Source organism: Wolffia australiana, chromosome 13 (assembly GCF_029677425.1).
Source record: "Wolffia australiana isolate 7733 chromosome 13, ASM2967742v1".
NCBI classification, from domain to species: domain Eukaryota; kingdom Viridiplantae; phylum Streptophyta; class Magnoliopsida; order Alismatales; family Araceae; genus Wolffia; species Wolffia australiana.
The window spans coordinates 11,924,751-11,946,278 of NC_135847.1; the positions used below are offsets into that span (position 1 = coordinate 11,924,751).

The window sequence follows — 21,528 nt, forward strand, 5'->3', positions numbered from 1 at the left end:
CATATTACCAAGTTTCCGTGTGGTGGCCTCAACACACTCTTTAGGGATTGAGCACAAACACCACTTTAGGATAACCCTAAGATGGAACTAGGGGAGTAATCTGTGTGTGATAAAAACAAACATGTCATCCATCTCATCTTTTGGGTTTTGTGGCATTTGAATGGTAACGACATTCAAAATATTATTCATCAAATCACCTATACACAAATTGGGTTTATGATTTCTTTTATCCTTAATTGAGACATATTGAGCTCCTCAAATTCACATCTGCTAGATATATGCACACTGTCCCTCGCATGTAAAATAACTTCATTTTGATGAGCCACATTCTTCCTTCACTTTCATCAATATGTCATTCCAATCACATCCGAAGCGGAGAGGAGCCAAGTGAAGGTAGTAGAAGAAGAATAACCCTAAAACATTTTAGTATTGGTTAATTTTTTTCAAGGCCTTCCCCTATTTATACTAATTAAGATTTCTTTAGAAACCCCCAAACTTTAAGTATATCTTCTAGTATCCAAAAGAATATTTGTGTGTGACATTGTAGGCCCATGCATAAGTTTAGTTTATGATTTTTGTGGCCTAATAATATTTATTGGCCTTGAAAATTCATTAACTATGCCACAAGGTAGATTAATTAATGATGGATTGATTTAAGCCAATTAATAGGTTAATTTTCCAACCTATTGTGGCCAAACTACACCTCGCGCTCTAGAAGATACAAATGAGTATGTATTGACTTAAGGAATCTGTCAGTCATCGATTCCTGTATACCTATAGACCCTCATCCAATTGATGCTCCTGGAATGACTTAGTGTATGGTCATTTTTCAGTCCCTAATCTACCATCCGAGTTAGTACTGATGTGTTTCAAGATCATTAGAGAACTCTTCTATGATATTCCACTATCATCGTCGTGGACTTTATCACATCATCTTCCATGAATTGTCTCTTCTTATATTGAGGGTGGATAATCCAATCTTAACCACTCAATTATCTTTGTGAAATTGTTGCTCGACCCAATTAAGACAATGTATAATGCCATGATTAGGATCTCACAGAGTCAAAGTACAACTAATTGTCCACAAGATGTCTTTTATATTGCAGGTCTAGGGACGACTTAAACAACCATGACATGAATCAACCTGATTTTGATTGTTTGGCTTAATACTATTGAGGGATTTGTAATGAGGGATATACTATTGATAGTTTGGTTTAACTTGAGTGGACTCTTCCCACTAAAGAGGCCCCACTATCTATCCATAATGCCTCCACAATTATGGCTATAGTATTGGCCTTCCTCATCATTTGAGTGAGACTAAATAGTCTTATTATATCCTGATACATCGACATCCGTCCTAAGTATCTTTCGAATGGTAATATTTAGAACACATAATTAAAGACCACACAAAAATAGAATATATTAGTTATAAAATTTTCTATTTACTAGTTCACCAACTCCACCTCTTTTCATGCATTAAGGATAATTCTTAGTCATAAAACCAACTCTTTCTTCCAACTTTGTACCCCCTCCAGATAACAGAAAAAGTATAGATTCATCTCCAACTGATTTTCAATTTGAATGAAGACACTAACACTTCATCAGATTTTAATATGAAAAATGGGAAAACTAAACATCTAACCAGTCCAAAATTTGGAAAGTAGATTTGGAAACCAACTCAATTGCACATTTATCCTGATTTCTACAAAAGTCTCGTTATTTTTTCTATCCTATAGTGAATGTATAAAAGAAGCTTCACAGATTTGATTCTTAATTATAATATTTTTAATGAAACATAATTTTTTAATTTCTTTGGAGTGTGCACCCATCAAATGACATTATACTCGTGTCTCTTTGGCAAGTACCTTCATTGACATTAAATTAAATTTTATGTCAGCGTATGTAGCTTCATTTTGTTTCCTTTCTAGTAGTTAGACAAAACTAATGTTAGAATAGGTGGAGGAGAGTTTTAATCCAAGAGATCACCGACGCCTAATGATGGAATGGGGACAAAATGAAAGCTTTCATACCTTCTGTATTCGGCACCAATGATTTACTCAATCCACTTATTGATTCTCCTGTTTTTTCCAGCCCGTATCAGAAAGGCAATGGAATTACAGATACTGTGATGCCCTTTGGTCCCATGCCATCAGTCATACGTCTAAAGAGCCCTAAAGTCCATTATATAGGCCCTGGTATAGTGGGTCCCAATACGATGCATGGAAAATTTCATATATATGTTATCTTATTTCTTTCAACTGCAATAAATTTTCTTCAAAAATTATACATGGATTTTATTCAAACAAAATGCATGAAATAAAATAATATATACTTTCATTTTCTTCAAAAAAAATCCTGGAAGTTGAAAGAAATAAGATAATATATACTTGAATTTTCTTCCAAGAAAAGCTAGGCCCCAGCAAGGTGGGTCCCAACGTGATGGAGGGGAAAAGTCAAGTTTCTTTCAACTGCCATAAATTTTGGTAAAAAAATATACATTAATTTTCTTAAATATATATATATGGTAGTTGAGATAAATAAGATAATATATACATGAATTTTTCCCAGAATCACGTTGAAAGAAATAAGATAACATGGCAGTTGAAAGAAATAAGATAATATATACATGAATTTTCCCCTGCATCAGGTTGAAAGAAATAATATAACATGGCAGTTGAAAGAAATAAGATAACATATACATGAATTTATGGTAGTTGAGAGAAATAAGATAATATATACATGAATTTTCCCCTGCATCACGTTGAAAGAAATAAGATAACATGGCATTAGAAAGAAGTAAGATAACATATACATGAATTTTCTTCAAAAAAAATCCAGGCCCTAGCAAAGTGGGCCCGAACGCGATGCAGGGGAAAATTTATATATCTTTATATTATTTTATTTCTTTCAACTGGCATAAGTTTTCTTCAAAAAATATACAAGGCAGTTGAAAGACATAAGATAATAAACATGAATTTTCTTCAAAGAAAAGTCTAGGCTCTGGCAAAGTGGGTCCCAACGTGATGCAGGGGAAAATTCATGTATATATTACCTCATTTCTTCCAACTGTCATGTTATCTTATTTCTTTCAAAGTAATGTAGGGGAAAATTCATGTATATATTATCTTATTTCTCTCAACTGCCATAAATTTTGTCAGATCTTGTGCTTGCGCCACGTGTCATATATTCAGAGACTACTCTCCACCATTTTCCTGGCAAGAGAACGACATCATACCAAAATCATCGTTTCATGCTGTTTTCTTTCTCCCGATTTCCGATTCTCCTTCTTTTTAGGTCTCTTCGTCCGCTTCTCTTCTGTAATATCTGCTGCTTTGGAGCGGTTGTCTCATCTGACGGCACATTTGGGGTACTAGGATCGGGCCTAGATGATCGGTTTCTCGTCCCCAGGTCAAAGAAATTTTGTGTTTCCGCCTTCTTAGATGATTTTTTTATTTTTTTTGTTCATCACTGGGGGGTTTTTTTTCACGCAAAACATTTGTGTTTAAAGATTTAAATTCTGTGGTTTTCCCCTTTTCTTGAGATATTTGAATATTTATCGGTCGGAATCCTATCAATGTGGAATTGGGAGATTGGTTTACTTGATCTTTGCTTATTCCTTTCCTTTTAAATCCCAATTTAATCCTCTTTACTGGGTTGTTGACATTATATCATCTGATTCCAAAGCGAGTTCGCATGGTTTTATTTTATGATTTGACTGAGAATCTCACATTTTGAGTTTGGAAGAAAAAGTCCTTTCCTTTTATCTATCCTTGATTAAAGTTATACAATTATCGGAAATGGAATTTTAATGATTCTTCTCTCATACATCAAGCAATGCACACCCGTATGTTATTCATCAATGATCTAATATCGCTCCTTTTCGTTGAATTCTTGTTTCTATTGAGATTATTTTTTTGAATTTTTTGGTGGTTGTCTTATCACATTTTGGTGACCTGTTTTCAATGTTTTATTTTTGTTTTCATAGACTGATTACTGAGGCCTATCAGTGATACCTCCGATGGTGGACTCGGCTGAATGTCTATACTCCTCCAGTCAATGTGTTATACTTGTATTCTTTAGATGGCAAGCAATAAGTTATGCACACCGACGATCTTTAGCCCAAAAGAATGACATAATTCTATAGCTGTATTTAAGGTACTTTTTGACCCACAAGTTCGATGCCAATGTCATGAAATACAAGTTTTAGGCATTCTTATCTATGAATATGTGGATTTGTGGGGCATTTTTTAGGGCATCAATCTCCCAATCTTGGGGGAACGTATCATGGGACCATTTTGTTGCTGTCCATGTGGAGATGAACTGGAAGAATATGCGAATCCAACCAGTAGTATTTATCAGAACTATCTGTTTTTGAAGAGGTTCTTTCATCGAATTATGGGTGGGGTAATGCCTTCTTCCTTATTCATTTGCATTATTTTTGCTATTTCGAAAAATTCTGTAGAAGAGCCAACATCTCTTACTTCATTTGTAAAATTTTGTAACCTTGTCAATATATTTTTATATTTGAGTGGTGAAATTTGTCTTCCATTTTTAGTTTGCTCCGAAACACCAGACATGTTTCACGTTGGTTCCCTTCGCTGCTTCTAGTGAAAGTCTACATCAGTGACATTCTTTCGTGGAGTTTATACCCTTAATAATGTATGCCGAAATTTTGTGTTTTTGTTTAAGCTGAGATTGCTGCTTTTCACGTTATTTGACTCATCTGTTCCATTCCTTCATTTTCTCTTTTAAAAATACAACGAGAATCATTGTTAAATTCATCGAGAATGTGCAGTTTATTCCTGAAGAATACTTGAGAATCATCTACCAAAGTTACTTACTCTGTTGGTTCATTGGATACCACTTCTGATATGATCATTTGACTTAGTCTGACATAAATGGGTTCCTCCCAGATTCTAATCTTTTTAAAATTATATAGACTTAACACTGGTTTCTGATACATAATCCATCCATTAACCAATTCCAATATTTAAACACGTTAATCTAGGGATCCATTCTTCCAGGGTGATTAGAGCTTCATAATTTTTTTAAGAGCATCAGTGGATACCTTCAATATCCAAGATATTTTTTGTCAGGAATCTATAGCAGAACAATCTGTATTATCTCTTACTCTTGTCTTGGCCTTGATATTGGTGAGCTTAATATCTACACTTAATTCCCTGATTTCATCAAATCTTAAGTATTTTGATCTCTAGGAACTACCTATGTCTTGCCCAAGAAGAGATCACATGGACTTTGGGTTTTGCATCATTGATACAGATGATCAATACGCAATGACGATGATAATGAAAAATAACCGTCATCATCATTATCAGTCAGTTTTTTTCAAAAAAAAATCTTTGTCACTGTCGTTGGATTTCTAAGAGTCGCCATCCATCATTTTTATGTTGATTGAGTATTTAGTGTTACCATCGTCATTGTCATCTGCTTTGCAAGAGCAGTCATCATCTTCTTCACCATGACCATCAGTTGATGACGTATCTTCTTCAGCATCGTCATTCATTAAAGCTTAAACATGGATCAATCTGAAGACTTCTGAGGCAGATGATGATGTTGACCAATTTGTCATCTTCCGCAAATCCTTCATAGATGCTGATAGAGATCTCATTAAGATCTATGGAGAATCAAGAAAAGAAGAGATAAGAAGAACAAGATGAGAAGTTTGAATGGCCTAAGCCTCATGAATTCTACCGAATACAAAATTACATTATTGGATTTTATAGCCGTCTGATGAATTTCTTCAAAAAAAAAAAAATAGCCGTCTGATGAAGCTAGAGAGTTACAAACTTTCCTGCACAATTATCAAATGGGCCCTCAACTTTGCAGACCCTCTGTGAGAATATAACTTAAAAATGGTTTAACTTGTCAGATTGCATTCAATTTGACCCTTTTTTATCTGTTTCTAGCTGACAGAAGCCCCGAATTCATCATGTTTCCTTGTCATGTAGAATGGGACAGCATTTCAAAGGATGGACGGTCGGAGTGTCATGCTGTCATTTCAAGGAGGGAGTCCATCGGCTTCATCGGGCTCGGGCATCGGAACAGATGACCACTCATTGACTGACACGTGTCAGCTCGTCCCCCGTCCTTTGCCATTTGATGCCCATGAAAGACACTCATTTTCCCAACGTGACGGGCTCGTTTCAAGATACGATAAATCTCTGGGCAATAGTCAGGATGGTACAAGAGCCTTTAAAACTGGTAGCAGCTCCAGTGTTCTTCATTTGGGGTCATTTAAGAGAGAAGATGATTCAAACGTTGATGAGGAGAAAGCTAAGCTCTCTGAATATGATAAATCCAGGCCGGGTAAGCCTTCCTTTTGGATGGACAACATGGTTTCAGGATCTGATGATGAAGAGCTCTGCCCAACTTGTCTTGAAGGTGAAGAACCTTTTTTCATGCTATTGTGAAATTTGAAGTCCAGACGTAGATACTAATGAATACTCTATCATACATCAATGCTAGAAGCTCTAATTGTAATCATTTTATTTTTTTAATGCTTTCTGTAACAGCCTATTTTTTTCTTTTCAGAGTATACGACCGATAACCCGAAAATTCTGACCAGTTGCTCTCATCATTTCCATCTGGGCTGTATATACGAGTGGATGGAACGAAGTGACAAATGCCCGATGTGCGGGAAGGTTCGGAGATTATCTTATCCCAAAAATGAGTATATTTCATTAATGGCCAATCAAGATAGAGATTCCGTCTTTCTCTCTCCTTTCTTCCCTTCCATGGCTTCCGCTCTCTATCTCTTTCTCTTTCTCTCTCTATCTTTCTGTTTATCTATCTGTCGCAGTCCTTCTATTTGTCTCTCCATCTCTATCTCTATCTCCAAGATGATCAAGGATTCAGTTTTTAGCTCTCTCTCTCTCTCCGTTTTTTCCCTTCTCTATTCTTAGCTATGAGACGATCCAAGATACAGTTGTACACATGACGTGATTCAGTCCCCCTTTATCTCTCTCCTATATATAACCCTCTCTCTCTCCCTGTCTCTCTGTGTCTCTCTGTCCTCTCTCTTTCTTCCTATCTCTCTCTCGCTATTTCTCTCTTATTCTCTCTCTCTCTATTTCTCTCTCCCTTACTCTCTTTCTCGATTTCTCTTTTTATTTCTCTCTCTTACTCTATTTCTCTTTTTATTTCTGTCTCTTTCTCTATTTCTCTATTTCTCTTTTTATTTTTCTCTCTTACTCTCTCCATATTTCTCTCGCTTACTCTCTCTCTGTTTCTCTATTTCTCTTTTTAAGTCTCTCTCTTACTCTCTCTCTATTTCTCTCTCCCTTACTCTCTTTCTCGATTTCTCTTTTTATTTCTCTCTCTTACTCTATTTCTCTTTTTATTTCTGTCTCTTTCTCTATTCCTCTATTTCTCTTTTTATTTTTCTCTCTTACTCTCCATATTTCTCTTTTATTTCTCTCGCTTACTCTCTCTCTGTTTCTCTATTTCTCTTTTTAAGTCTCTCTCTTACTCTCTCTCTATTTCTCTCTCCCTTACTCTCTCCTACTCTCTCTATTTCTCTCTTTATTTCTCTCTCCTATTCTCTCTATTTCTCTCTTTATTTCTCTCTCCTACTCTCTCTATTTCTCTCTTTATTTCTCTCTCCTACTCTCTCTATTTCTCTTTTTATTTCTCTCACCTACTCTCTCTATTTCTCTTTCCTACTCTCTCTCTCTCTATTTCTCTTTTTATTTCTCGCTCCTACTCTCTCTCTATTTCTCTACTTTTCTGCTTATTTCTCTTTTTCTCTGCTTATTTCGCTCTTACTCTCTATCTCTATTTCTCTATTTTCTCTCTCTTACTCTATTTCTCTTTTTATTTCTCTCTCCTACTCTCTCTATTTCTTTTTTTATTTCTCTCTCCTACTATCTCTCTATCTCTTTTTATTTCTCTCTCCTACTCTCTCTCTCTCTCTTTTTATTTCTCACTCCTATCTCTCTATCTCTTTTTATTTCTCTCTCCTACTCTTTCTCTATTTATCTGTTGATTTCTCTCTTACTTTCTCTCTCTCTATTTCTCTCGCTTACTCTCTTTCTCTATATCTCTTTTTATTTCTCGCTCCTACTCTCTCACTCTATTTCTCTTTTTATTTCTCTCTCTTACTCTCTCTGTTTCTCTTTTTATTTCTCTCTCTCCTATCTCTCTCTATTTCTCTTTTTATTTCTCTCTCTTACTCTCTCTGTTTCTCTTTTTATTTCTCTCTCTCCTATCTCTCTCTATTTCTCTTTTTTAGTTCTCGCTCTCCTCTATATCTCTGTCTCTCTTTATCTGTTTCTATCTCTCTCTCTTCTATCTGTCTTTCTCTCTGGATACTTTTTCTATTTCTCCATATCCATCTCTCTCTATTTCTCCCTTTATATCTCTCTCTGTTTCCCTTTGTTTCTCTCTTTCTATCTCTCCCCCTAGTGCTGTCTTTCTATACCTCTCTCAGTGTCTCTATCCCTATATTTTTTTTTCTCTCACCTCATTTCTGTCTCTTTCCCTCTCCCTATTTCTCTCTATGTCTCTCACCCTGTGTCTCTTTCCCTCAAGTTCTCTCTCGCTGTCTCTCTCTCTATTTCTCTCTTATTCGATGTGTCTCTATGCCTCGCTATCTCTCTCTCTCAATGTGTCACTATGTCTCGCTATCTCTCACTATCTCTCTCTCTCTCTCAATGTATCTCTATGTCTTGCTATCTCTCTCTCCCAATGTGTCTCTATGTCTCGCTATCTCTCACTATCTCTCTCTCTCTCTCAATGTGTCTCTATGTCTCTCTATCTCACTCTCTCTCTCTCTCAATGTGTCTCTATGTCTTGCTATCTCTCTCTCTCAATGCGTCTCTATGTCTCGCTATCTTCTCTCTCTCTCTCAATATGTCACTTTGTCTCGCTATCTCTCTCTCTCTCAATGTGTCTCTATGTCTCGCTATCTCTCTCTCTCAGTGTGTCTCTATGTCTCACTATCTCTCTCTCTCTCTCAATGTGTCTCTATGTCTCGTTATCTTCTCTCTCTCTCTCTCAATATGTCACTTTGTCTCACTATATCTCTCTCTCTCAATGTGTCTCTATGTCTCGCTATCTCTCTCTCTCAATGTGTCTCTATGTCTCGCTATCTCTCTTTCTCTCTCAATGTGTCTCTATGTCTCGCTATCTCTCTCTCTCTCTCTCAATGTGTCTCTATTTCTCGCTATCTCTCTCTCTCTCAATGCGTCTCTGTCTCACTATCTCTCTCTCTCTCTATCAATATGTCAATGCGTCTCTGTCTCGCTATCTCTCTTTCTCTCTATCAATATGTCACTACGTCTCGCGATCTCTCTCTCGCTATGTCTCGCTATCTCTCTCTCTCTCTATCAATATATCACTACGTCTCGCGATCTCTCTCTCACTATGTCTCGCTATCTCTCTCTCTGTTTCTCTATGTCTCTCTCTATTTGTGTATCTCTATGTCTCTCTCTATTTGTGTATCTCTATGTCTCTCTCTATACGCTTTTCTCTATTTGTGTATCTCGATGTCTCTCTCTTTCTACGCTTCTCTCTCCCTCATTCCTATCTCTTAGACCTAACCGCTACCTTTTTTTTCTACATTCAGGAAATGGAATTCTGCGAGAGCCTCCCGTGAAACGGCCCGCCCCGGCATTATTTTTCCTTTTTAAAAAAAATTAATATTTCAACGGCCTGGTCTCTTAGCACGTGTGACCCGCACGTGATCCCGCGGGCCCCACTTCATGTCCTTACAAACTGCCAGCTGTGCATCTGTCGTTCTCGAAAACCCGATTTTACCCCTTTCTATAATCAAATTTGTATATTTAAATGTACGGCATTAAAACTATATCAATCTTCGGGCTCGATTGTGCGCCGCTGGGCTTCTCTTTCTTCCCAATTATTTAAATTAGCTTCGATGATCTGCCATCCAATGGCTGAAGTGTGGCTTGCGATCTCTTCACGATACGTTCTGGATTGAGTTGCGATTTCAGGACTTGTTTCTATCTCGCGATTCTGTCCAGGTAATCGATTAGAGCATGATTGTGTGATTTCTCTCATGTTCTCAGTCGTTTTGCATGTGGCTGGCTAGATCTGTGCCTTTTCTTTGTGTTTGTGGCGGTATGATTGCCTTAAGTCTAGGTTTGAGTGTTTTCGAGGTTGTTAGCGGTGATCGGACATCCACTGGCGGAAGTGTTGTTACCGATCTCGCGATTTGTTCGGGAGTCGGGATTGAGTCGCGATTTTAGTATTCCTTTCCGTCTCGTGATTCTTTCAAGGTTATCGATCGGAGAATGATTATGTGATTTTTCTTCAGTTCTCAGTTATTTCGCAAGTCGCAGGCTTGATGTTATTCTTTTCGTTGTGTTTGTGGTGGTATGATTTATCTGTAGTCCAGGTTTGAGTGCTTTCTAGTTTGTTAACGATGATCTGAAACTTTGCTTTGTGTTTGTGGTGGTATAATTGTATGTACTCTAGGTTTGAGTGCTTTCGAGTTTGTTAGCGATAGTCTGAAACTCTTCTTTGTGCTTGTGATCGTGTGATTGTCCGTAATGTAGGTTCGAGTGCTTTGGGAGTTTCTTATCGATGATCTGCCATCCACTGGTGGAAGTGTAGCTAGCGAACTTCAGATTCGTTTGGTAGTGAGGTTCGATCTCAGAATTATTCCATCTCGCGATTCTGTCCAGGTAATCGATTGGCGCGTGATTATGTGATTTCTCACCCGCTCTTAGTTGTTTCGTATGCGGCAGGCTAGATCTGAGCTTTTCTTTGTGTTTTTGCTTTTATGATTGTCTGTAATGTAGGTTTGAGTGCATTCGAGTTTGCTTCGCTAGTTTGAAGTTCATTCAATGGATTTCAAGGAGGTTAAGTTTATGAACGCTGGTCTTGTGTTCGTGGCTACGCTGTTGTTTGTGAAATTATTGTCGGTCCTGTTCAGTTCAAGGAGCCAGAAACGGCTTCCCCCAATTGTGAAGGGATTGCCGATCGTCGGAGGTCTATTTAGGTTTTTACGGGGACCAATTGTGTTGATCAGAGAAGAGTATCCCAAACTTGGAAGCGTCTTTACAGTAAAATTGGTGAACAAGCATATCACCTTTCTTATTGGGCCAGAGGTTTCAGCTCATTTCTTCAAGGCTCCTGAGACTGATCTTAGCCAGCAAGAGGTTTATCAGTTCAATGTGCCTACCTTTGGCCCCGGTGTTGTTTTCGATGTCGATTACACTGTTCGTCAGGAGCAATTTCGATTCTTCACTGAAGCTCTGAGGGTGCCCAAGCTGAAGACCTACGTCGACCAGATGGTCCTCGAAGCTGAGGTTCGTACTCTTCTTGTGTATGCTTTTTAAGAAATTTTAAGCAAATCTCATTCAGATTTCCCAGAAATAAAACGTTTTATTTCTGGCTTTTGGCATGAACTTGTAGAGCAGATTTCGCAAACTCTCTTTTTCTCTTATAGTATTTATTTACTTCTGAATTTTTGAAACTGCTTCCATTGTTTTCTCTATTCTTGATCTGAGGAGGACAAAATCTTTTTCAATATTTGACTCTGGGACATGAGTTGTTAGCTTGTGAGCTTTCCATATTACACTTTGTTTACATGTGTTGTTTCCTCTTTACATGTCTTTCTATTTTAAGCCTTTCTTTATTTTCGCCATTGTGTGTAACCTGCCGCGTACACAGGAACAGATCTATGGATAAGCACTTCTATTTTTTCTTGGTTCTCCTTGTTGGTGCTTCCCCACTCCACCTGTTGTCTAGGGCTTGGCTGGGGAGAATTCTACCTGAGGCATGAGATATCTTTCAAAAAAACTCATTAGCAAATTACAAATGTTCTTATCACTCATTCGTTTTTTTGCTTTTGAGCATGAATAAGATGAACGCCTGTTTCCCTCCATCGAATAATTTCTTCAGATGAAAACCGATCTCTGTCTTGTTTCTCTCATTTTTCTATTCCAAACATTGACGTTGATTCAATAGGAACGCTGATGGAGAGAATTTGTTCTGAGTCCCTTAAATTACGGGAGACTTGATTTTCGGAGTTTAAACTTGGGGTTATATTCACATTATGTTGGGGACTGATTTGGGAATCCCCTTGATTTAAGCAAGTTTTTTTTACTTTTTCTGGACTTAATTTCGAAGTAATTATTTTTCATCATTGATTAGTTGCATGAAATTGAAATTTCCCCCGAAGTTATGAAATAACTCACTTCATGACATGAATCATGGGAACAAAGAGAATCGAGATAGAAACTCAACAAGATTTAAGCTTACTTCTCTATGCAGGCCTTCTTCTCAAAATGGGGGGACAGCGGTGTGGTAGACATCAAGGATGAGCTGGAACAGCTTATCATCCTCACCGCAAGCCGGTGCTTATTGGGCCGAGAAGTCCGGGACAAGCTCTTCGCTGACGTGGCGGCCCTCTTCCACGACCTCGACAGCGGTATGCTCCCCATCAGCGTCCTCCTTCCCTACCTCCCAATCCCCGCCCATCGTCGCCGTGACCGCGCCCGCCATCAGCTCGCTGCCATCTTCGCATCCATTATTGCCTCTCGGAAGTCCGAGAATCGCTCCGAGGATGATCTCCTTCAGTGCTTCATGGACTCTAAGTACAAAAATGGCCGCGGAACCTCCAACAGTGAGGTCACGGGCCTCCTCATTGCAGCCCTCTTCGCTGGCCAGCACACAAGCTCCATCACGTCCGTCTGGACAGGGGCCTACCTTCTCCGCCACCGGGATCACCTCGTCGCTGCTGTGGACGAGCAGAACACTGTCATCCAACGATACGGCAGCCACATCAACTACGACGCACTGTCGCAGATGGACACATTGCACTGTTGCATCAAGGAGGCCCTCCGCCTGCACCCGCCGCTGATCCTGCTGCTCCGCCAGTCCCACAAGGACTTCACTGTCAAGACCCGAGATGGCACCGAGCTGGACGTGCCAGCTGGCGATATTGTGGCCACGTCACCCGCGTTCGCAAACCGGCTGCCGCATATTTTCAAGGACCCGGACAGCTACGACCCGACCCGGTTTGCGCCCGGGCGGGAGGAAGACAAGGCTTCAGGGGCATTTTCATATATCTCCTTTGGCGGTGGGCGTCATGGCTGCTTGGGGGAGCCCTTTGCGTTTCTTCAGATCAAGGCTATCTGGTCCCACTTGCTGAGGAACTTTGAGCTCGAGCTGGTCTCCCCCTTTCCGGAGACTGATTGGAATGCCATGGTCGTTGGCGTGAAGGGCAAGGTCATGGTCCACTACACCCGCCGCAAGCTTGACCCTGAAGTTGCCTCTACTCTGTGAGCCTTTTTTCCTTTTTCTTAATTCTTTTCCATCGCCTTTTTAGAGCATGTTTTTGCCTTTTTTTGTTAATGTTTCATTATCTCTAGGCCCCGTCATTATCTTGTTTATTAGTCAGATTTGTACGTTTGTAGTGCTCCTAGATGCAAATCTAAAGTTCCTTGCCATTATTACAATCTTGTATTCTGCTTAGATTAAGCGCTGATTCTAGTCGGAGTTTCTATAGGCTTCTGAGAATGTGGGATAACAGGGCCCTAATAATACTAACAATGCTGCTTTGAGAAGGCCCACCCTCGACTCCCTGAGTGGGATTCTCATCTGTGTAGTACAATTACGTTCTTGAAGTTCTGATACACCCATAGTTTAACTTCACCATCTTGTTAAAGCCAAAGTCACATTCATAGATATACTAATATAAGCAAACTAGGGAAACCGGATAAAGCTTGTATTTAACTCAGCTCTGCTTAGGGATTGTGATGTTCTAGTCGTCTCAGATTTAGCTCCTTGTATCTATAGTGATGTTTCTTTCTTCTCAGTGTGGTCTGCCCATTGTAGTTAGCATTTTGGTTGGAGGGATCTGATTTCACACAACTTCCTTCTTTTTGTTCAGAGGTATTGATCCTAAATTGTAGTTCAATAGGTCTCTTATTGGTTGCTTCAATTGTTCCTTAGAAAATGCTGTACTTGATATTCTTCTACCTAGACTCATTCACATCCCCTTGATTAAAATGCTATTATCTCCTTGGGATATGTTGGAATGACACAGCCGTAGTGCACGGACAATTGCCAAGCATGCCTGGAACCCCCGAAGCCCATCTCCACAGAATCAGCTACTTTAGCACCTATATAGAATCTATGAGGATATGGCGACAACCCTCGAATCCACGAGGGAGGTCTGTTTGAATCCAGAATCAACACGAAGAAGAGCACCCAGAGAAGGAGAAAATTCTTAATCGGGAAAAATGTAGTGAATAAAGAGTAATTAGTTCATGTAGAGGAGTATATAGGTCTCGAAGAGTACAAGGGTGTCCAAATGGATGTAACAAGACATTTGACATCCTCTGTCATGGCTAATAACCCATTAGAGATCTTGACACAGGCAAAAGGGAGATTTCAACCCACTAACAGAGGTGGCAAGAGTCGAAAATGATAAAGGTGAGATTTCTGGTCACAAGCTGATTATATATGTCTTGAACATGGGAAAAGGCTACTAAAAGGGGGATTTTTTATATCCTTTGTGGCAGAGACACTCATAATTCTGCTAACAAATCCTATTGGCAGAAGTAATGGCAGATTAATCTGAGATTACTAACAACCCGACAGACCTGACAAAAGCTATGTGAGACACTTCTTGAACCTGTTACTTTTCTGCAATTCTGACAGGGTGTGTCACAGTGTCACCTCTGACAATACAGTTTTGACAAGATGTGGTAGAATGATCTGACAGCTCAAACAGATCTTCTGCCAAAATATTCATTTCACTAACTGTCAAGTCATAATAATATTGGGCCCACTTTAAGAAAATTAAAAAAAAAATTCATGGAAAGTGGGCCATTCATTTCAAGGTTCAATGTTCTTGCCATTTCTTGACAACTTCATCTAGGAACATCGTTTAAGATTTATACATCAAAGCTTGAAATGCTCCATAGGATGAGATGGACAAGAGCTTCTTCAATTCGCAGGGCTTCTTCAGCATAGAATCGGTAAGTGTTTCAGATTTCATCATGGTTTCTTCAGAGCAGGAAGTAGTAAAAACCCAAAGTAAATAATGTAGAGGATAGTGTTTTGGTTTGACGATTATGGCGACGAGAAGAAGAAAAATCAGATTCTAACTGAGATACAACTGATTTGATAGAAATTTTAGATTCTAATAAGTTTTCTACTTCTCTTCCCCATTAATTCGTTAAATCTAACATAAATGTTAATTAATTGCGGATTGATGTAACCCAACAGATTGGCTACACTGATGGAATATAAGGGTCTACAGAAGGTATAAATATATTTATCAAGTATTTGATGAAACCTTTCTATCATTAGCTACCCTCTAAGTGTAATCTCTCATCTGGGTGACAGTCCTATAATGACAATGGATATGTGATAAACTCAAATTTTTGGGTACATATTATGTTATTAAGAATTGAGTTTATTCAATAAATTTATAAACCTATACTCGTAGACTATGTAATTATATAGCGACGAGTAAGGGTCCTCTCTACAGGGAACAGATATTAGGAAAAATATGATTTCAATTGTGTGAAGCATGAAGATGAGAAGAGTTACATATATGGTAATGAATGTGTGATGAGATTGAATGATAAGATGAGAGATGGTTAATTAGGGTTCTACAAAAACTAGGGTTTAAGATAGACGAGGATGGAGAAACAAGATGGGGTCGTAATGATGATGTGTTAGGTGGTGGATACGATGATTGATGTACTGGTATTGAGAAGGGATGATAAATCGAATAAGTAGGAAGAAATGTTAGTTTAAATGGGAAAGATATAGGTAGGTGACAAGATCGTCACTACAGAAGACGGAATATGAAATGGATGGGAGAGGATGATAAGGTATGATGATGGAAATGATGAATAATGGGAATGGATGATGGTGAAGGATGGCAATGAAAGGTGTAACTGTAGTGTTGGAAATGATTCAATGTAAGTCAAAAGGCTAATCTTAGATACTTATGTTCCGCCAGGATCAGGGTGTCTTCTTGTTGCAAATCAGCCTCCCCACTTCTTTGTTGAACCTCTGCAAACACTAGAAACACCAAGGAACACTTGATGGACCTTCAAAATTTTACTTTCTTTCAATCAGTCTCACTAGGAGGAAATGAGCTTAGAGATATCTTTATAATGATTGAGGTCAATTTTTAGATCCAACCATATAGATGGAAAGAGGACTGAAAGACAAAATGCCCTTAATATTCCAGCTCGTTATGGGTTCTGAATCTTCGGATATCAAGCATAGAAGTTGGATGATTTCTAGATGGCAATTTAATCTAAATATTTCTCTCTCCTCATCCTCGTCAACGCCGTCACTTCATTCAGTTAGGGTTTCTCTCGTCTTGGCTTTAAATGCAATGATTGACTGATATTCCTTCTCGTTTTCTGCGATCAACGGTTCTCGTCGCGCCATGTGTCACCCAGAAAAAAGAAGAAAAATAGAATAATAGTAATATATTATAAAATAGTATCTCGCAGTTGACATGGTGCTGCTTCAGCATGCACCACATCAGCCATTTGGTCTTTTTATCCAATTAATAATTGACATTTGTGTGCCACATGTACACGTGGAGCCCACGTGTACACGTAGCGCAATGTGGTGTTGCCATGTTGCTAGCCCTCATTGTTGACCATTCCAAAGACAGAAAAAAGAAGAAAATAATAATATTTAATCCTCAGTCTATGGAGCGCATTTATTGCTAAAAATATCTCCTTTGTTGTGATTGGTCCACGCCACCTACGCTAAGAAAATTTGAAAAAAATATATTATAAAATTCATATAAAATGAAATAAAAGCCAAAAATATGAATAAATATATATTTCAACTTAGAAAAATCATATCTTTCTAAATTTAATGTCAAAAAATTCTAAATAAATCATATTTTGACTCAAAAATTTTTTTCTTTCAGAATATGCTGTCAAAAAAATCTCTAAAAATACATAAAATCCAGAAAACTCAGAATATCATTGTAAAAATGAATTTAATCATTTTAAACTTCATAACACGCATATATGATTAATTTAATGCAAATAAACATATAAATATGGTCATATTAAGCTACTAAAGATGCATGTTATCAAGATTGCCAACTATTCATTTCCAATGAGTCGTTCTAATTAATATATATAATTTTGGAAAATTATCGAAAACCTATATTTTGATATTGAGAATATAGGCAAGAACTTCATTCCATTGTCTTCCTTAAGCTATCTTCTCTTACACTGCGCGAAAATGATCCTAGCTTAACGACACAACCAAAGTCAGATAATTATTGCTAGTTTCAAGTTAAATCTATTTCAAATCCTACAATTAAGTATTCATAAAAATATCATTGTCAAAATACCAACATCCATCCAAAAAATGTATTTGGTGTCCAATATCTAACGTGCATTTACCCAATAGTGACATGAATTCAAATTGTTGAGAGTAGGTATGAGACCATCCAGATAGGCTCAATTAATCTTTTTTCAAAAGACTACCTGCTATGTTTCCTTACTGCCTCCAAATAAATTTTTATTAAATAAAATTCTCATCATTTGAACATGTATAGATAGAGTTATTATTTCTGAATGTTTCAATATAGTTTGCCAATATCTTATGGATATGAATTAATTCGGATATGTGTATTGATAGAAGTAATTACCATAGTATCATCTCATCACCATTTACTTATCATTAAAGATATCCATCAACTCAATTATGAGTATCAAACTTGTATAATAATGAATACAATGTTTACTAATGAACTGTCAATAAGTCAGTGAAATTTGATTATTTTATAGAATATGTATTGTTAGTTTAAGTAGTTAAGGAATAATTTAAGAAGGGGAAGTTAGGCGCTCAACCTAATTTAAGTTGGCTCCTGAAGCCTTCCCTACTCTGGCTCCCAAGGCCTTCTACTTATGGGCCCCAAAGCCTTAACCTGTCCGACCACAAAGATCTAAATAAGAACAATATACTTTTGAACAATATGGATTTTTCCTTAAAGAATTTGTTATACAACCAGTTCTCTGAGTCATATTCAAGACAAGAAATAATTACACATATTTCAACAAGAATAGTCTTTCAGATCAGTAATTTGTTGATTTATAAATAGTAATTAGTAAATGAAGTTGTAACTTCCCTTTATCAATACCTCCCTATTTATGGTCGCTCTTTCCCTTGGTCCTCTTCTCCTCTATGTTTCATTTTCGATGAAATTCTTTAATCTGCATTTGACCTTTGATGCGTAAAACTAAAATATGTTATTAATACGATTAGAACATCCAGTGGAACAACTTTTATCACATAAATATACGCGAACTCAAATTGAATCAATCCCCAGGGGTTGGTCTTTCAATATTCTTCGTCAACCACCAGTTCCTCAGCATCCAAGGTCAAACCCTTGCAAATTTTTTAAAGCTCATCCCAATGATCAGATTCCAAGTGATATATATTTTATGAATGTTGACGACTAGTGTATGAGAAGAAAAAATCTCAATATTGACCTATAACTCACATTAAAGAAATGAAACTTATCACTATTGTCACGGATGTGTGAAATTTAGACTGTTTTTTTCCTTTAAATTTTGGATCAACCTACACCAAAAATGCGATTCTAAATTCTTTAGACTCGGATTGATGTTAACAAAAAAATCCTCCTGAAGAAATTTAGTAAAAAATAATTGAAGGCTGCTTCATGAAGAATGCTTAAAGAAAACTGAATTGTAATTTTCAAAGAGCAAGAAGAAGAAAAAAAATGAAATGAGGTCTCAAGGCTGCATAGATGGAGCTAGAAATCTGAAAGGGAATACTGGTAATTTATCAAGATTTAAATATTCGTTTGTATTGATTATAATTAAATAGTGGGAAAAGTATTCCTCTTAATTTTTCATTTTTATATTCACTATTGTCTACGAATTCAAACACCTTTCGAGTGTTAAGACTAGTCGTTATTCCAACAACCTAAGCCTTCCAAATTTGAAATTTTCAAATTTACTCAAGATATCATCACTAGATAGTAATATATGTCTGTATTTATGTTTCATTAAAGCTTCAATAAATTCAGCCTTAAATATTCAAAGGGAGTAAGTGGGAATTTAACAAAGTCATTAAACCAATCAATCAAGGTGAAACCCGCACTAATATTTGAAAATTATTAGAGTTTATGTTTATCTTCATGCCATAGAATATTTAAGTCTTAAAATCAATGATTTAACTCATTCACCATATGGTCAAACAGAATTGCATTTTAATAAAGTTAAAGATACTATTTGGTCTTCACTTACATTCATTACTTTGACCACAACCCGTATTACGACATACATTACTTTGAGCATTCATCAAAACACATATTTATTTTACTAAAATGCCCTTAAGGCTTAATCTTCATATATAATTCCATAAACGTTTATGATGTGAATATAATTTTATCTGATATAAGTTAGTGAATAGATTACAAAATATTAGATATTTATACATCATCTCTGTATCATCTGTTTTTGGGCAACAGAAGGACATATAATTGGCATTCATTCATTTTTATTTCATGTCAGGACCTTGAGCCTAAATGACCATATATCTTACCCATAATGTTTGAACTCGAACAGTTAAGTGGTTATAATTTGTGAATCCCATATGAATTATTAAAATCAAAATGAGGAGAAAATGTGTAGGAAGATCCATGATGATGATGATGATGATATTAACCATAGCTTATAACTTCATGAAATTTATCTTCTTGATCTTGATATAAATTGATTTCATAGCATAACATTGATTCTATTCATGACAATGATGATTATTTTATTAATTATTAGACATTATATTTTCAGGTGCTTGTTATTTTTAATCTATGAAACAAAATAATGAGAAAATGGGAATATTTAACTACTTATTACATCCTTAATTTTTATTTTTCTGGATTTCCAAGCCTTTGATGCCTAGTAGAAGAAAATAAGATCTCTTGAAGAAGAATTTCAACTCCTAAACATATAAACAAATGAATTTCCCCATGTCTCGCTACAATACTAACAATTGAAGCTCTGATCACTCACTGATACTCCACCTCCCACACATGAGTGCTAGAGTCCCTATGCCTCCTTTTCCGTTACAATCCATGTGGCTCCAGCACGAGGCTTTTCACAGCTTTGTCCCACACCATTGACATGGAGATTTCTACATTGCCCATGTAGAACTTCAGTTATTGACTGAGGAATCTATATTTGAAATAGTGGAATAGACATGTATTCAGGGATGTGCACATACAAGTTGAGACACTAAAGATGGATCTTGCAGCAATTGAGCACCAACTTCAAGGATCCTAGACCAATGCAGCTTTGGAGCAGAAGATGACGATTAGTGATCAGCTTGACGATGCCATGAGATGAGAGGAGATTTACTATCTCCAAAATTTGCATATCAATGGCTTAGAGAGGGCGATAGAAATATGAGCTTCTTTCATGTATCGATTCGACATAGATCTCGACCTAACTATATAGTCCTACTAGGGACATATAATCAAGATCAAGAACAGTTGACGACATCTGGCATTACCTACTTTGGTTCCCTTCTTACCTCCCAGCTGATTGACTTGGAAAACACTATATTCACAGCCTATCCTATGTCCTACGCATGTAGAGATCTAGAAGGTGGTATTCTCACTTATTAGGAATGATGCCCTAGGCCTGATGGCTTTTTAGCTGAATTATTCATATCTTGTTGGGATATCATAGGCACAGACTTAGTAGAGTCTATCAAGGAGATATTCATACATAATGTTTTTCATAGAATCTAGAAATCCTCTTTCCTTGTGCTTGTCCCAAAAGTGGATAATCCAGTTTCTTTTAAAGAAGGTCAACCCATTAGTCTTTGTAATATAGGCTTAACCCATTAGTCTTTCCTTGCGCTTATCCCAAAAGTGGATAATCCAGTTTCTTTTAAAGAAGGTCAACCCATTAGTCTTTGTAATATAGGCTACAGGGTTATATTCAAAATCAATACAAACTGACTTGGGACCTTCCTTGATTGACTCATCTTTCATGAGTAGTGTGGTTTTGTCAAAGGCCGATGGATCCATGACAAGACCATGCTAGTTCATGAGCTAGCATAGTCACTAGAGTCTCATATTCAGGGTTCAAACATCATCATCAAACTCGATATGAAGAAGGCCTTTGATAGAATCCAATGGACTTTCATCACGAGAGGGTTGTGATGCTTTAGTTTCATTGATGCACTCATCAATCTTGTTGATGCTTGTAATTGAGAGAAATCATTTCTCTATTGGTGGATGGAAAATCCACTTGTTTATTCATTGATATGTGTGTACAGCTAGGTGACCCTATCTCGCCCACACTCTTCAAACTGATGAAAGAGGTCTTCATCTAAGCATTCACATGAGCAATTGCACAAGGTCTCATCCAGTAATATTTTTTGAAAAGTGGTTGCCCGGTCATCTCGTATTCTATATTTGTAGATAACGTGATCTTTTTCCTTAATGGACCTAAAAAATCAGTGAGGGGCTATTGAGTGTACTTATTGCATATGAGAGGGCAT

At 37.2% G+C, this 21,528-nt stretch overlaps 2 protein-coding genes across 5 annotated transcripts; both read left to right on the plus strand.

Moving 5' to 3' along the window:
* Nucleotides 1-3,202: 3,202 nt before the first annotated feature.
* Nucleotides 3,203-9,854, plus strand: LOC144710828 (E3 ubiquitin-protein ligase At3g02290-like). 2 transcript variants are annotated; one of them, XM_078584642.1, is made up of 6 exons: nucleotides 3,203-3,408; nucleotides 3,986-4,155; nucleotides 4,252-4,399; nucleotides 5,970-6,402; nucleotides 6,553-6,662; nucleotides 9,587-9,854. In XM_078584642.1, the coding sequence occupies exons 4-6, from the start codon at nucleotides 5,991-5,993 to the stop codon at nucleotides 9,614-9,616; spliced, it is 552 nt and encodes a 183-aa protein (XP_078440768.1). In that variant the 5' UTR covers nucleotides 3,203-3,408; nucleotides 3,986-4,155; nucleotides 4,252-4,399; nucleotides 5,970-5,990; the 3' UTR covers nucleotides 9,617-9,854. The 2 variants fall into 2 exon arrangements, with proteins under 2 accessions (XP_078440768.1, XP_078440767.1); XM_078584641.1 differs by having other exon boundaries at nucleotides 3,206-3,408; nucleotides 4,252-4,404.
* Nucleotides 9,850-13,445, plus strand: CYP51G1 (CYTOCHROME P450 51G1). 3 transcript variants are annotated; one of them, XM_078584638.1, is made up of 4 exons: nucleotides 9,850-10,001; nucleotides 10,536-10,664; nucleotides 10,782-11,291; nucleotides 12,259-13,445. In XM_078584638.1, the coding sequence occupies exons 3-4, from the start codon at nucleotides 10,827-10,829 to the stop codon at nucleotides 13,270-13,272; spliced, it is 1,479 nt and encodes a 492-aa protein (XP_078440764.1). In that variant the 5' UTR covers nucleotides 9,850-10,001; nucleotides 10,536-10,664; nucleotides 10,782-10,826; the 3' UTR covers nucleotides 13,273-13,445. The 3 variants fall into 3 exon arrangements, with proteins under 3 accessions (XP_078440764.1, XP_078440766.1, XP_078440765.1); XM_078584640.1 differs by lacking the exon at nucleotides 9,850-10,001 and adding an exon at nucleotides 10,008-10,098; XM_078584639.1 differs by lacking the exon at nucleotides 9,850-10,001 and adding an exon at nucleotides 10,117-10,256.
* Nucleotides 13,446-21,528: the final 8,083 nt, after the last annotated feature.